This window comes from Panicum virgatum, chromosome 1N (assembly GCF_016808335.1).
Source record: "Panicum virgatum strain AP13 chromosome 1N, P.virgatum_v5, whole genome shotgun sequence".
Taxonomy (NCBI): Eukaryota; Viridiplantae; Streptophyta; class Magnoliopsida; order Poales; family Poaceae; genus Panicum; species Panicum virgatum.
This window is the reverse complement of record NC_053145.1, coordinates 61,065,338-61,082,163: the sequence shown is the minus strand read 5'-3', so window position 1 is coordinate 61,082,163 and position 16,826 is coordinate 61,065,338. Positions and strand designations below refer to the sequence as shown.

General features: G+C 48.7%; 2 protein-coding genes across 3 annotated transcripts; both read right to left on the bottom strand.

Annotated features, from left to right (window-relative positions):
* Positions 1-5,060: 5,060 nt before the first annotated feature.
* On the bottom strand, positions 5,061-6,822 carry LOC120657229 (expansin-A5-like). Its single transcript, XM_039935510.1, has 3 exons — positions 6,323-6,822; positions 5,908-6,229; positions 5,061-5,790 (listed from the first exon to the last, which is right to left on the bottom strand). The coding sequence occupies exons 1-3, from the start codon at positions 6,564-6,566 to the stop codon at positions 5,481-5,483; spliced, it is 876 nt and encodes a 291-aa protein (XP_039791444.1). The 5' UTR covers positions 6,567-6,822; the 3' UTR covers positions 5,061-5,480.
* Positions 6,823-11,443: 4,621 nt separating this feature from the next.
* LOC120657228 (methyltransferase-like protein 7A) lies at positions 11,444-13,778 on the bottom strand. 2 transcript variants are annotated; one of them, XM_039935508.1, is made up of 6 exons: positions 13,536-13,778; positions 13,365-13,460; positions 12,669-12,887; positions 12,493-12,589; positions 11,946-12,008; positions 11,444-11,864 (listed from the first exon to the last, which is right to left on the bottom strand). In XM_039935508.1, exons 1-6 carry the CDS (start codon positions 13,740-13,742, stop codon positions 11,650-11,652), a joined length of 897 nt encoding a protein of 298 aa, XP_039791442.1. In that variant the 5' UTR covers positions 13,743-13,778; the 3' UTR covers positions 11,444-11,649. The 2 variants fall into 2 exon arrangements, with proteins under 2 accessions (XP_039791442.1, XP_039791443.1); XM_039935509.1 differs by having other exon boundaries at positions 11,446-11,843; positions 13,536-13,776.
* Positions 13,779-16,826: the final 3,048 nt, after the last annotated feature.

Below are 16,826 nucleotides of genomic sequence, written 5' to 3'. Positions count from 1 at the left end.
GATCCGTCAATGCCAGCCTTGCACACCTCCCCTGCTAACAACAGAGAGATCAGAAACACATTCAGCATGGGAGAACAAAAAGAGACAACAAGGTGGAAGGATCACGAATCGCAAGTGTGCTGAGCTAGCTAATGTCTGGGGTTTCTCGCTCGTTGCATCAGTGGCTCTGCATTGTGCTGCAACTTGCAAGGCTGCTACTGTGCCTGCTGCCTGTGCCGGTAGAGAGACGTGTTGCCCCCGGCACTATCATGCCTCCTCTCATCGCCCTGCGCTCTGCTCTGCTCCCAGTCGGCCGCGCGATGGCTGGTTCCTGCGGCAGCGCGCGTAGGACGACATGGGAGGGGGTGGCCACGGGGCGGGTGCGGGTACAACGAGTGCCAGGGCGCGTGGGCTACACTGGAACCAGCCATCGGCACTGCGCGTTAATCCCTTCCCTGCGCGCGAGCATGTCCTTCATCAACCGCTACGTCGCCTTCCTCCCCGCCGCGTGCACAATCGATGCAGCCATCACCGAAGGATCCGCCGCCGTGCTCTGACCACTGCTCGCAGGAAGCGACCCCGCTCGCGTCGCTCCCTCGTGGTCGAAGCTGGCCTCATCCGCCATCGCTTTCGTGAGATCCACGCCATCCCCAGCCCCGTCTCCGTTTCCAGCACTGGAGCATGTTGAGGTCGAGCCCAAGCCGCCTCTCCAGCGAGCGGCGACGAACGATGGGCGCGGATCGACCAGGCTGCGGCGGCAGGAAAACCTAGGCGAGTGAGGAAAGAGAATGGGGAAGAAATAAATGGAGAAAATGAGCTGTCTTCTGGTGAATCTGAATTAGCATTGCAAGAGTCCACCCGCGGTCAAGAGTTGTTTGCATGTAAGTCAGTCATTCTTCGATATTTGTTATAAGCATCAACTCCCAGAAATCCCCTTCAGTTGTCTAATTCGTCATAGTCTGAACGGTTAGGAAATGGGTCTTTGGATTCACATTGAATATCTCGTGAAAGCATTTACATATAGAACCAAAACCCCTCTCTAAGAGTTTATCTATTCCGCACTCTCTGCATTCAAAAGCTGATAGATTTACTCCATACGCATCATGAGAAATATAGTAGTCACCATAATGAACTTGAAAAATAATGAACTTGAAAACGAAGCTTGCTCGACATATCTGGGCACACAATGATGATATTAAACTGATTGCTAATCTACTGTGTCAACAAAAATAATTACAACATAATCTATTTGTAAAGTGTAGAAGAATTTTGGATACCTGCAGTCGCCGGCTCGAAAATCTAGTAGGGCTTCGCCTCTCTCCCTTCCTCCCTTTCTTTTCTTGGTTTCTGTAATTTTAGTGATGCAAATGAGGGGTGGGGGAAACAGCCAACTCTTATATAAGGATGGGGGAGCCGGTCGCCCTGCTGGCGGGCGGCCAAGACCCGCCGCCCCCACTGCCGGGCGACCTGGGGGGCCGGCCGCCCCTCTGCCGGGCGACCGGTCCTCCAGGGGCCGGCGCGCAAATTTTCCACGAAATTTTTTGCAGAAAAGCCCTTGCCGTCCCGCAGCAGGGCGACCGGATGCCGGCCGCCCGGCTGCCGGGCGGCCGGGGTATATTTCTGTAAATTTCGAAAACGAAAATATATTTTTGTAAAAAACAAAATTAAAAAATATAAAAATAAAAAACCACGAATTGTCTTGGTTGCCGACCACGGGCTTTGCGGCCTGCCAGGCCGAATCTACTAGTTTTGTGGTGAAGTCCAATTAGTGGTCCAAGCCCCAAATGTCTTGCACAATCGCGCGATGTATGGCAGGGCCCGAAGGGCCATTGTTTGGGCAGCCCACTGCTTGTGGGAGTGTGACGCCCGCCGCCGGGGCAGTCTTCCGGTCGTCGGCGAGCCCGAGGAAGCAAGAGGCACGCATTTCGGCAATTCGGCGGAGAGCCGGAGAGGAGAAAATCGCGCGTCCACTGATGTCTCGCGTTGAACGAAGACACCAAGCGGTCACGGAGGCGACAGCACGCATCCGTCAGGTCGGATGGTGCCGGACGGGGCGTCGCCTCGCCGGAGTCCAGAGTCCTCTCGGCTCCCGTGCCACGGCGTCTGGCCAACTGGCGCCCCCGAAATACGCGAGGGCGACGTACGCTTCCGTCCGCAATTCCCTACGGCTGTCCCATTTCCTGCACTTGAACCCTAGAAATTTTTTAGCATTTCGTTGTCGTTGCTAAACTGAAAACCTTTGCCAATACTACCCTCTTGGCTGGGCTCTTGCCCGTATTTGAAACCCAAACTCCCAAAGCCACAGCCCATTTTCATGTTGCTCCCATGTCCATGGACCCAGTCGATCTGCATGACTGCGCATGCTTTACCAGGGGTACTGTCAGTACGACTCGTATACCAATACGGGCGGGGCGGGATATGCTTGTCGAGATACCCTTTCAAAATGCTGTCGCAGTTCATTGTGGAGTCAACAATCTTTTTTTTTTTGGAAATCTGAGTCAACAATCTTTCAAAATGCTTTTCCAAAAGATATGCTTAGATGTTTGTTTCATTCTGTACCATTTCAAAACCAGAGCATACAGTCAGAGAATGTACTGCCGCTCGAACGAGGACTCAAACTTTACGCGCCAATTTACTTAAAAAAAAACCTTTGCGCGCCAAGAACCATCCAGAAGGCGCTCACTCAAAACTGAAAATTAAAGTAAAAAAGTAAAGAAAAAAGGGATCCCTTCCAACCGTCCATTCCCTCTGTAACCCCACGGGCCACGGGCACAGGGCGCTGCAACTGCAAAGAAGAGAGTTCCATGTGCGCCCCCGCCATGCGTATCTCTGCTCTGCTGCCATGGCTGCACCACTGCGGCCACCACTGACGCTCGCACGTTGCTTGCCACCACCGTCTCCACGTCCGTGAGGGCAGGAGGCGTGTAGCCTTTCGCGCCATGTCTGCCCTAGCAAGGGGAACCGCATCGATGGCCATTGCCCATTGCCGGAGGCGGGCCGCGAGGAGTCTTTTTCCCATGCGAGGGGATGCTGTCGGGAGCCGCGAAACTGCGTGGGCTTCTGCCGCACATGGCGAGAGGTGATTGCGGTTGCAAACTCTCCTCGCGGTCGCGGCAAAGGGAAATGGTGATGCTCTGCGATGTCACGTCCAATCAGGCTGAACTACTGCTTCTGTTTTTCTCATTTGTTTACTCTCTGGTTTATATATTTCTTAAAAAACACTCATCTGGTTAATAGCCAAAGGCCAATCCTACTTTTTCTTGTATTAGGAATTCAGAGAGCAAACGAATTTGTGTTCGTCGAGCAGGAACCGCGGCCAAACTTAAGTCCTCTTTGGGAGGGCTCCGCGGGAGCGGCTCCAGCTCCTTGCTACAGTGTTTCGGCACTGTGCAGAACTGTGCTTTTGTTTAGTAGTAAAATTCAAAATTCCAAATCTATCATATTGAAACATAAATTTATATGCATGAAAAAATCTAGATGAAATAAAAAACGAATTGCATAGTTTGTTTGTAAATTGCGAGACGAATCTAATGAGTCTAATTAGACTATGATTAGGCACTAAATTACTTGTTTGGGTGTGCTAGAATTCTAGCACGCACACTTCCCAAAAAAAGAATCTCGCATGCATGAAACACTAAATGAAGTCTGTTTGCAAAACCTTTTTAGGGATGAGTGTAACTTTTCGCGACGAATCTAGTGGCGTTAATTAATCGATGATTTGCTACAGTCTATTTTTGTAATACAATTTATTTTTTTTGACTATATTTAGTACCATATGTAAACGATTTATAAAAATTTTGCGTTTTAGTACAGTTAAACTGCCTGACTGTCCTAGAAATCCAAAACCTAGCAGAACCTGAATGCTGACCGTGGCTCTCCAAAACCTAGCAGAACCTGAATGCTGACCGTGGCTTTATTTTAGGACTAGACTGGACCCTCTACTTTTGGCGCCTCGCTTCCTCGAGCAGTGCAGCTATACGCATGGTGGCGGTGGGGCAGCAGCGCCAGGCACGCCGAGTTTTACCGGTCCTCGTCTGGAATGCACGGTTCAGGGTTGGGACCCGTACGGCTAGTAAGATTGCACGAATCTCTATGGCCCCGTTCATTTCCCATAAATTTTGCTACAGTAACTATTACATTGAATTTTCGAACACACGTGGAGTATTAAATGTAGTTGAAAAAAATAATTAATTACATAGTCTAACTGATTAGGACGAGATGAATCTTTTAAGCCTAATTAGTTTATGATTGGACATTATTTTAGTTTATGATTAAACATTATTTATCAAATAACAACAAACTATGCTACAGTAACTTTTCGTCTCAAAATCACCAACTGAACGGGGCCTATGCTGGTACACGGAGCCACAGGAGCCGCGGGCACAGCAAAATCAAACTGTGGTCTCACGTACTTGAAATCTATACTAGCGAACGTTTTTTCCAATTTGAAATTTGAACTTTCCTTTTTGAATGGAAAAAATTTAACTTCCGCAAAGCATTCAGCTGTGAAGCCAATAAACCGCGGGAATTTAGGACTGCATGATTGATGATTCTCAAAACGAATTCATGACAAAAGACATGTCACTGCACAAAAAGGGTGGAGAAATTGGGGTCGTCCAAGATCGGCGTCTGCTCTTTTCGGTGTTGGTGGTTGGAGCTCCAATCCTATTTACTTCAAATATTTGTAAATTTTATTAAAATAAGATTTTATTTTATTTTGTGAAAAATAGCATAAATATCTGAACTAAAGAATAAAAGTCTAAACTAAAAAGTATTGGAGTTGCACCAATCATGAATCATCACAGTATTGGGGGTATCACGTTGCCACCGCTCTGCTCATATTGACACAGGCACACAGCCCAACAGCACCAACCGGCCCAGTTCATGTCTAACGCTGTGCTGCCTTTGCATTTTTAGCATGGTGGGACGATAAGACGTTATCTACATTTCTCACACGATTACAAGGTACTACGACTTACCACCGAGCCATGACGAAACACTGGAAAATTGGAAATGGTACCAGCGATGCTGATTTCACAATTTCAGAGATCAGATCACGCGCATTCAAGTACCAACACAAATTAAGCGGTTCAGAAGGATAACTTGATAAGGTTCATCACAACAACCAGCACACTTTTCACCACACAAAACATCTCATTTCAAGGGGTTGGCCATCACCATGAGGCCCAAAACGCTGATTGGCGGGTGATACAAGGCGGCCGCCATTAATCTCCAAGCCAAGCCTTTACCACCACCTCCAATTCCCTGGCAAAAACAACCAAGGAACACTCACTCACACCACGATAAAACCCATGCTTACTCGGCCTAAACTACCGGTAATTCCCTAGAACCAATGAGAGACGCGCCACCCATAAAACCATGGCGCCTCCCAGCAAGCTCCAATTGGGGGAGACGGAGAAGAACTGCTACGACCACTCACTACTAGTACTGCTACTACTTGCGCGTCGTTGACGCTGCCGGCGATGGTGGTGGGGGGAAATTCAGTTGAACTGGGCCCCGCTGAAGGTCTGGCCGAAGGACCAGCCACGGGGGGCGGCGTTGTTGGAGACCACGGAGCGGCCGTCACCAGTGGTGACGCGGAAGGAGAGGGCCTGGCCGTCGAGGAGCGCGTTGCTCTGCCAATTCTGGCCCCAGTTGCGGGACATGGCCTGCCAGCCCGGGAAGCGGTCCCCCTTGACGGCCACCGCGTGCACGTCGCCGGCGCCGCCCACGTTGGTGACCAGCACCAGGTTGAAGTAGGAGTGGCCGTTGATGGTGAACCGGATGCCGCCCTTCTTGTTGCACGCGACCCTGCGGAGCGGACAAAATAATTGATACATTGTCAGATCTGCACGAAATTCCTCTTGTTCTATTCCAAGGAAGAAGGGAAATTTAAGCACAAAAAAAGGAACGAGCTTTACTACATACCTGCGGTAGGAGACAGGGACAATGCCTGCCCTGTAGAGCGCGATGCGCTGGAACACGGGCTGCGACATGTCGAAGTGGGCGCGCGGCGGGTTGCACCAGCCGCCGTCGTCGGAGGGGAGGGCGTTGTTGGGCGGGCAGAAGTTGGTGGCCGTGACGACGACGGAGCCCGGCAGGCACGAGTGGCTCCCGCCCCCGGCGGCGTCGCACCGCACCTCGAAGCAGGCGCCGCAGCTGAGCCCGTTGTTGAAGAGCGCCGTGCTCAGCGCCGCCGTGTTGGTGCCGTACCCCTGGCTGTACAGGTTCCCATACCCGCACGCGCCTCCTGCACCGACGAATTCAAACGCGGAATTTTTAGTCCAAACAAAAAGACGCAAGCTTTGCAATCTAGGACTGGAAGATGCTAGAGCGGACGTACCCATGGTGCCGGACGCGTCGCCGCCACCGTAGAAGGTGGCGTGGGCCGAGGACCACGCGCCGCCCCCGAGCGGCGCGTGCCCGTGCGGCTGCGGGTGCGGCTGGGGGTGACGGCGCCCGAGCCCCACCCCGTGCGCATGCGGCCGCACATGCCCGCGCCCGAGGGCCAGACCGCGCGAGAGCGCCAGCGGGAGCAGCGAGGCGAGGAGAAGGGCCGCGAGGACGGTGGCTCGCCGAGTTGCCATTGCGCGGAGAGGGAGTCGGGCGGGGGCGGAGGTGGGAGGGCGAACGGCTGGGGTGCGGCGCGGCGCGGCGCGGGTGGGCGTGGAGTGGGGTGAAGGGAGGTGGGGCTGCTTGGGGATAAATAGAAGGGGAGGCGGCGGCGGCGGCGGCGGCGGCAGGGTTTCAAACGGCCGCGCGCGGCGCGCGTGGTGCCAGCCAGAGCGCGCGGCGGGACGGGGCGGGGACGGTGGTTGCGGTTGCGGGTGTGGGGCACGCCATGCCCTGCAAAAGTCGCTGGGCCGCCGCGTAGGGACACGGGTTTTCTGGCGGGTGCCCTCGGGAGGCGTGGCGGGCAAACGGACGGACGAGAAAAAAAGCGGGCGGAGGAGGCGAGGCGAGACCGCCGCGGGCTCGCGGTGACTGTGGGGTGCGCTCGCGGGCGGCGGCCTTGCAAGTTGAACGTGGGGGCGCGGCGAGCAGGGTGGTCACGCCGAGAACGGTGGTCCGCAGCACACCGTTCGGCCGGGGCTCCGTTCCGTTCCGTTCGTTTGCTTGTATTCCGCCGGTGGGGGAGCGGTTGCAGCATCGCTGGCAAGGCATCGCTGATAGTGATGCGGCTCCTACAGTGCTCCTTAGCCTTTGGCGGTCAGTGGTAGCATTTGCGTAATAGGGTGTGTTTAGTTCCCCTCATTTGGAATTTTGAAAAGAAATTTTTTCACATTTAAAATATTAAATATAGACTAATTACAAAACTAATTACAGATCTTGTCTGTAAATTACAGATCTTGCCTGTAAATTACGAAATGAATCTAATGAGCCTAATTAATTTGTCATTAGTATATATTTATTGTAGCTTTAGTGTATCAATTTAATATCTAATCACGACCTAATAGATTCATTAGATTCGTCTCGCGATTTACAGTCCATTTGTGTGATGTGACTTTTTTCAACTACATTTGATACACCTTGGAGGCGATTTAGGGTGTGTTTAGTTGGTGAAAAAGTTTGGATTTGAGTATTGTAGCACATTTCGTTGTTACTTAACAAATAATGCCCAATTATGGACTAATTAGGCTTAAAAGATTTAGCTCGTGATAATCAGTTAGACTATGTAATTAGTTATTTTTTCAATTACATTTAATACTTTATGTATGTGTCCGAAGATTCGATGTAACGGTTACTGTGCAATTTTTTTTGGAAACTAAACGGCGCCTTACAAATCTTTTGGAACCCAACAACCATGGAACACATGCACATGATTGTCAGCTCCAGCCTCCAGACCAGGAGGAGCCCCGCAGATGGAGTACACTAGTTTAATAAGGGGAAATTTCCTAACGCAGTGTCAGCGGGTGTGAGTATGGACATTTGACCAGTGTTAGCGACCATTTGAGTTGACCACTAGTATGTTGGTCCTGGAGTGGAAGGAATTCGTCTCGCGCCTGGGCATGGTAGATTTGAAGCGTAGTAGACAAGAGTTTGCAAGGGGACATGGTACTGGTACGGTGGCAACAGTACAGTACTACTACACTGTACTACAGGGGTAGTTGCCGTAATAGAGCGTTTAATGCCCCGCTAGGGTACTGCAATCAATGTGATCCCAGGCCGCAGTGCTACCCCTAGCCCACGTTGCCCGTGCTCTCATGGGCCACCGTATCTAATGGGCCACACGCACATGACACATCTGCTTTAGACATTTTTGCACTTTCGAAGATACTCGTATGGGAGAAAATTGACATTTGACATTTCAACCTTTTTCTTTTTGATAGACATTTCTATTCAACCTAGGCCGTGTTTGGTTAAGGTCTTGTTAAGATTTCACAAAACAACGAATTTCCGCATGGAGTACTAAATGAAGTTTATTTGCAAAACCTTTTTAGGAATGAGTGTAAATTTTCGAGACGAATCTAATGAACCAAGTTTCATCATGATTGGCTACAGTGATGCTACAGTGACCGCGCTCAATCATCCTCTAATCGCGCGGTCAAATGCTTCATTAGCTAGAGCAACTGCTACAGTACCATAGTTGTGGAGGTAATTTGGTAATTAGACTTTATTTAATACCCCTAATTAGTGGTCAAAACATCGTTTCTCTCTCATCAAAATATTTTCACTCCTCATCCAAATATGGCCCTACTTGTGCGATTGTGCTATCATACAGGTACAGTCAGCAGAAATATTTAGGCTTTCCTTGGGCACATACTCCTACATGTACGCACGTAGTACAATGGTTTTGCCTACCTCCGTTTGTTTTGCTTGACTACCAGTTTTTGCCTTCTCCTAGCCTTAGGTTTTATTTAGATCACTTTGCATTTTAGATTTTTGGAAGAGAATCTTCAACATTTAAAATATTAAATGTAAACTAATCACAAAACTAATTACAAATCTCGTCTGTAAACTAAGAGACGAATTTAATGAGCCTAATTAATTTATTCTTAGAGCATATTTATTGTAGCATTACTATAGCAATTTAGTGCCTAATCACGTCCTAGTTAGGTTCATTAGATTTGTCTCGCGATTTATAATTCATTTGTGTAATGCGATTTATTTTTCGATTACATTTAATATACCATGCAAGCGATTTATAAAAAATTTGCATTTTAGATTTTGGGATACATGGCCTTAAATTGGGCATCACGAGCTGAGCAGATGAGCGCCGCCATGAGACCCGGTTAATGCTTGTGAACAGTGATAGCCGATGACTGCACGCGTTGAGGATCCAAACCAACACGCCATGTGCGGTGCTCAGGCCTGACGGGGAGGAGAAACCAAAAGAGGCTGCGCTGCGCCAAAGGGACCGTGGCCTGCCGCGCTTGGCGCGTAGCCCGGAATTCTGTTAGCGCCGCGCTGTACAAACCGGTTGGTGCGGCCTTCAATTTCCCCTGTCAGGATGCGCCACAGCTCGACAGCCAGAGATTTGGGCCCCCACTGCCATCTGGGGCCGTTTAGTTCTCAAAAGTTTTCACCCAAAACTTTTCACCTCGGCTTTAAACACATGTATGAAGCACTAAATATAATTAAATAACAAAACTAATTACACAGTTTGAATGTACACGACGAGATGAATCTTTTAAGCCTAATTAGTGCATGATTAGCCATAAATGCTATAGTAACCTACATGTGCTAATGATGCGGTCAAAAGCCTCAAAAGATTCGTCTCGTGGTTTCTAAGTGAGTTCTGAAATTAGTTTTTTAATTAGTGTCCGAAAAACTCTCCCGACATCTGATCAAACTATTGACGTGACATTCAAAATTTTTTTGTTTGGAACTAAACGGCCTCAGAGTATCGCCACTCATGTGCGCTTCCTTTTTAAACACTTCTGAATCAACATCACTGACCGGAAAATTAATATTACTAGCACCTGCAATTGTTTTTCTTCCATATAAATAATTGGATACTGTGTTTCAGTACTCTGTCACTTGCTTGACAGTTTTCTTTTATATACTATTTTCACCGTTAGCGTTGGTCGAGAGCTCACACGGAGACTTCCACTGGTCTTAACGGCGCCTAGCCCAACGCACAGAAGTTGCACTGCTGCAGGCTAGCAGTCTGGTTCTGCGAGCAGCAGCAAGACAGAATGAGGGCCGTGTTTGGATTGTGCTAGCGCATTCTTTGGAAAAACAAATCTCGAATGTATGGAGTACTAAATAAAATTTATTTGTAAAAAATTTTCAGAGATGAGTGTAAATTTTCGTGATGAATCTAATGACGGTAATTAATTGATGATTGACTACAGTGATGCTATAATAACCATCCTCTAATCGTGCGGTCAAATGTTTTATTAGATTTGTCTCGCGAAGTAGCGCAGGAGTTGTGAAATTAGTTTTGCAAACTGCCTTTATTTAGTACCTCTAATTATTGATCAAAATTTGTGCTACTCATGCTATTCCCTAAACCAACCAAGGCCGAGGACGCACATGCTCCCTCTGCCCATAAGTGAGAAGATCGATTGTCCTAATCACGGTGGTGATGCCTGCACCCTCCAGATTCTGCTGCCCAAAACACACGGACGAACAACACCTCGCCCCACAAAATTGGAGCAGATTCCTAGGGTTTTAAAATCCCCGGGAACAGGAAGAACCAGCGCATACAGATTGTTTTTCAAAAGATTCATGCATTGGCAAGGAGTAACCGGAGAGGCACCCGTGACCCAGACCCTCCCGCGCGAGGAAAGCGTATTGAATGGAGGCCGTGGCGCGAGGCCACGTCCCCAACGGACGCTACACGGGCGCGGTCCAGAGCCTGCGTCCGAGGCACATGGAGTGCCTCCAAGCCCAGGAATGCGGGGCGTGTCGCATGCGCGACGCCGCGAAACGTGCAAATAGTGTCCTGCATGCAGCGCCAGACGGCGAGGAAAGGGCGCCGGCAGCCTTGCAGGGCCGATCCTTGCGTTGCCCCGTGGTCCCGGCCTCGCCGTCGCCGGCCACTGGTTCCGTCGAGGGAATGCTGGGTGATGATGGGGGTGTGTTTAGATCCCACAAAAATTCTAAATTTTTTCATCACATCAAAATCATATCGAAACATTAAATATAACAAATGACTCATGCATAGAGTACTAAATATAGGTAATTAAAAAACTAATTGCATAGTTTTGATGTACGTTGCGAGATGAATTTTTTGAGCCTAGTTAGATCATAGTAGGACAATATTTACCACAAACAAACAAAATATGCTACAGTATGCTACAATGTCCGATGTGATTTTTTCTACCTATTTTCCAGGGATCTAAACACAGTCTGGTCACGCAGGAAGACGGTACCGGGTACCGTCTGCCCCACTTCCCCCGCATTGAACGCCATTAAATCCCGACACCGACACCTGCTGCAAACGAGCAGGGAGGAGACCGAACGGCAGGAGACCGACTTTCCGAAGTGTGCACATGCATAGCCCACACTAGTGAAATCTTCGATGATGAGCCCATGAGGTCTTCCCTACTCTCTCGTAGTCCAACCCATTCCTGGTCCAGTGAAATCAAGCCCAGCACGGGCCATGCCCCCAGGACACAATCAGTGCCGCTGGAAGAGTCACTACTTTGCATTATCACAAGCAGCTTTTGGAGATGGAAGCTGCATCATCATTTACAGTTATTTCAAAGACAGCGGAAAACTTCACTTGGAGGCTACGCCATAAACATGAGGGCTAATGATGTATGCAGTTGAGAGTCGGACACTGGCTAGGCTCAGGCTCGAGAACCCCACGCCTCTGATGTTTTCTCCCGTTTTCCTGGTGAGGTGGCATCCGTCAGCAACGAATTGCTGCAACGGATCGAAGGCACCTTGTACGAATCGGAGCAAGGAACCATCTGCAACGCAGACAGAAAGAACTAGGCAATCAATTACATATGGCATTAAAGTATTTAGATTATTAGTATTAACATCGCTGCCCATTCTGGAACCTTGACTACCTGGTGCGGCAACATGCTCAACGAACAGATAGTGACCGCCAGGCTTTAGGACTCGATATATTTCTGCACAAATCATTTGGTTATTCAGGTTGAAAATGTTGTTCATGACAGTAGAGTAGTGCTAACTGCTGGTGAACTGAAACAGAAGAATGCAGATAGAAATAAAAGGGTTGACTGAAGGTGCTACAAGCCTACAAAGAATCAGGTAGGAAACAAGACTTAATTCTGCAAACAGAAAACAGCAGCCTCAACTAGGGATAAATTCTATTTTTGTTCATTTCCACATCGCTGAATAAAAATAAGGCAACAATAGAAGATGTACAAATAAAAGTCTAGCCAACTGTAGTCCCTGCCTGATTGCATAAATAAAAATTGTGTTGTTAGTTAAACACTATTTGTAGCCATTTTGACATGTACGGAATTTTAACATGGCATGAGAATTGAGATGTAACCAGGTATTCACTTCAACATGTAAGCATTTCTCTAATTTATGGTCATCCAAAAAAAATAGCCCATATTGTAATGGCTAAAGAAGATCACGTATTACCTCTCAACGCCATGTCAATGTTATTTACAGAACACAAAACCAGTGTGCCGATAACAGCATCCATGGAATTGTCCTCTACTGGCAAAGCTTCAGCAACCTAAATAGAATTGTGCATCAAATGCAGTTCATATACTAATAGGAAAACACAGTTAATGAGGAAAACAGGAACACCATACCCCTCTTTTGAAAGTGAAGCTTGATGATGGAAGTCCTGCAGATACTGCTGCTGTTCTGGCATAGTCCTCCATGTGCTTGTTAGGATCCACGCCAATTACATTAACCCCAACGTTGCTTGCATAATATTTGAAGTTAGGGCCCGTTCCAACACCAAGCTCCAGAATGTTCTTTCCTGTAGCCGACAATTGGGAAAAGAGCTTTGCTTTATATCCTGCAATCTGCAATCTTCACAAAGTGAAACGTTTAGGAGGATCATGATTTATTTATTTCAGTACTGATGCAATTTTTATTGTATGGAAAAGCAAGCACAATCTCATATATTCTATTTACTAGACCATAAAGATGACATGTTATTCCAGAACCCATATCATGGGCATTAACAAGCATTGGCAAAAATGTTCCATGCTATGTTCTTATGTATCAGACTGAACCCAGCTACAGAAATATTTAGAGGAAATGCACACAGAGATGTCACATATGGCAGATTAACAGTCGAATTACGTGTAATCGGAACAGAATGCAGTGAGGCTTCACGCTTCCAATTGCAAATTCAGTTCTATAGAGAGCAGATGGAATGGCTTGAGCACATGATTCAATTTTCAGGATTTTTTAATTTATTTTAAAAAACACATGATTCAGTAGGGTAATTGGAGAATCCGAATTATACTTTGGTTATTAGAGACAAAACTCCATACCTCTGCTTCGTATGACTTCATTCCCTGGTCCATGGCCGTGGCATAGAACTCCTCGTACCAGTCCGGCCTCGACGGGTGCACTCGCTCGAGCATCACCTGCCCAGCCAAGCAAACCAAAAGAGGTCAGGGAGCAACCATACCGACAGCAAAAGTAAACGAGGAGCAGCGCACCTCGGGGTCGATGGGCGGCGCGGCCGGGGAGCGAGGGGTGAGGAGAGGGATGAGGGCGGCAGCTGAGGAGGCACCGATGAGGTGCCGCCGGCCGCAGCGGCAGCCGCAAGGGAGGGCGGCGAGGGTGCGGCCGCGGCGGGGGACTGAAGTCGACGGCCGCCGCCGGCCGGCCCGGGCCATCGGTGGGAGCGCGACCAGGCACCACATGTCGGCGTCTGCCCCCTCGCTTCCGCTTCCGGGGCTAATCCGGACGCAGACTATTCCTTGAACGAAGGGCAATGGGCCCATAAGTCCTAACTTGTCCGAGTAGGCCTGGCCCATTAGTAAATGGGCTTTCGTTCGTAGGAATTAGGATCCACTTGACGACCATGGGTTCGGCCTATGAAGTCGGATCGATCAAACGCAGACTCTACCTACATTTTGCACAACAGACCTGAACGCCGGCCGGTTCTTGAAGACCTGATGTCGATAAGCAGCGACATTTTGCACGACAGTGCCGCCGAATCACTTGTTACGACGGCGTCTTATTAAGCTTTGTCAGTTTTAATCCCTGTGTTTATGCGCGTAGTCTGATGATCATTGCAGCTTACGTACTGTCTGACAGTTTATGTTCCGGAGCTCCAGGAGCAGCAGAACTAGTCCATTATTGTCTGAAACTCTGAATGCTTTTGCAGGCTGCCAAAGCCGTGAGTGGCTGTTCTTTCTTTGTGCGCATCACTGGGATATCATAATCCCTGTGCACGCCTGTGCTGTTTTCTACTGTATTTACTAGCTCTTGGCGGTTCGCGCCATGCCCTAGTATTGTAGCTCAATTGTATATTTGTATACTAGTACCGTCTACTCTACTACTCTACTGTATGAACAATTCAGAACGAAAAAGATACTATACACTGCTAGGTGCCCTATACTATACGTCGATGAGTCTGAAACCATACTAATTGACAATCCGCAGTTCATCTGCAGTACAAAGAAACTTTGCTGATGAGATGCGTAGTAGTTCTTCAACAGCAATTTTTATAGCAAGCACATCACATCTTTCCCCTGAATTTCATTGGTATAAATCGTCATGTTTAGAGAGGAGAGCATAGAATAGTGCAATCAAACCATTAGCTTTGCATGCCCACGCATGAACCTTGCAAGGTATACAGTTCATACTTCACACTATGTCCAAGTGCGTACTGTACTGCAGATGCATTAACCCTTCAGCAATTGGCTGCTGGCGCGCTGTCAGATTTCTCGTACTGTTTCATCAAAACCTGACAGGGGAAAGGGTAAAAAAAAAAACAAAAGGCGTCCGCGGTGGCAGGGGCGGCACAGTGCCCTGCCGCAGAGCTATAGATCCACGATGATGTGCCGATCGTAGCCTGTCTGTTGCCGAACATGACGTGACACGTGTCGGCTTGGCAAGAGGACTGATGGAGCACTGTTCACGCTGGCCTTTCGAGCCTTCAATTGGATGGCTCCCTCCTTTGCCGCGTCCGTAGCCTCGGATTTTACAGGGTTACTGCCTCGCGAGTCCTTTGTGCCGCCGTCGATGTGAAACTTGGCTTGTACTCGCGTACCGGAGGTGTAAAAAGTTGCCTGGATCCAAGCAGTAGCGGATGATGATCCTTGGCCCGGACAGGTACATCGCTCTGCATTCATTTCGTCTTTTTTACCGCTGCAACATTTTACATTCACCGTACTGGTGCGTATACACGAGAATGATCTGCTCCATTGTTTAAGTTTTTTTTTTGTTGGAGTGACTTCATTGTTCAAGCGGGTAAACTGAACTAAACACTCTCGTAATGACAGAATGAATGCCAATTGACAAACCTCCGTGCACATGACAGTACTTCTTGGAAGACTGAAGAAAGGCATAGCATTTCATTCATTTGCTGAATTTCTACGTCTCGACTCTGATTGAGACGAGGCGGCAGCGGAACGAGACAGCTTCACATGCACGATGAACCTGCAAAAAAGAGTAGCCTAGCGACACCAGACAGATCTCCCCTTGTATAGTTGTAGGCGGCAACGGTCCATCGATCTCACAAGAGTGAAAAATGCAATGAACGGCAGCAGGCTGCCTAGGGTTCGTGGTAGACCTGTCAGTGCCGCAGCGTCAAATCCATGCAGGCCCGGCGCCGTGCTGCGCGGCATGCGCCCAACACTCTTAAAGACACATCTCGTCAGCGCCACATGCGCTTCCTTTATAGATGGTCGCCAAACTTCAATCCCCCATACGAACTCAAAGTCTCAAAGTAAACCCAGAGATTGATCTGCCTGCTCCTCGCCTCCTCCACACATATATATATAGCAGCAGCTTGTGCTTTTGCAAGCGTGTCTGCCGCTCAAGGAGCTTCACATGTTATCCAGTGGGAGCTAGCTTCTCTTCTTGACTTCTTCCTCCTCTCTGAGCTCGTTTGTTGCCAGCAGCTCGTGTGTTCGTCTTTGCCAGAACCCCGAACGCAGCGATGCAATGGCGATCTAGCTCGCCGCGCTGTTGTGATCGCCAGTTCTCGCCGCCGCAGTGTGTGCGCGCGCGCCGTCTGAGGGCTTGCATGTGGGGAGGAGGCTGTGTTTTGTTGTGTAGCCAAGGATGACTTGCCGGCCGTTGTCTATGCTGGCAGCGAACGCGCTTGCCTGCGGCATTGCACGCATGCGTTCGTTCGTGCGCGCGGCATGTGCTGCGGCTGCTTGCGAGACATCAACCGGCCGGCAGGTTCTTCGCTTTGGCTACACGATGGCCTCGTCTTCTCATGCAGGATCTCAGATGGCCTCGTCTTCTTGGCCAGTTAGGTTATTATGCATGGTACATATTGGTATGTTCCTTCTTCCTGTTTGTAAAAATCTCCAGCCACTTTTCTTCTTGACGATGCGGTTTTTATTTTGTATCTCTGTGAGTTTCTCTAAGCTTGTGTGACAGGTAGCAGCCAGACCAGCTGGTGGCTCATTCGTTTTGGAGGGAGCTGCATATTTGTCGTACAGGATTCAGATGACTGATGTGGATTTTCCATTCTCTGAAACGTGTACGGCCTCTCCTTTGTCTTCTTGTTCTTTGCGCTGTGCGAGACTGCAACTTTTTTTTTTTGAAGAACAGAAACTGCAACTGCAGGGCGCCCAAGAAAAGAACGGCTAGTAACGGAATGAAGATCCTGTGCAGAGGACATGGTGGTAATTAGGATCCCTGAATGAGAAAAATGCATTTCTGAAGACTTCGCATACCTATTCTGTGTTCTCATGTTCATGAACTAGAGATGCTACTACTGATTGTTATGATCTCCGTTCCTCAAAATATATGTATTGTGGTAT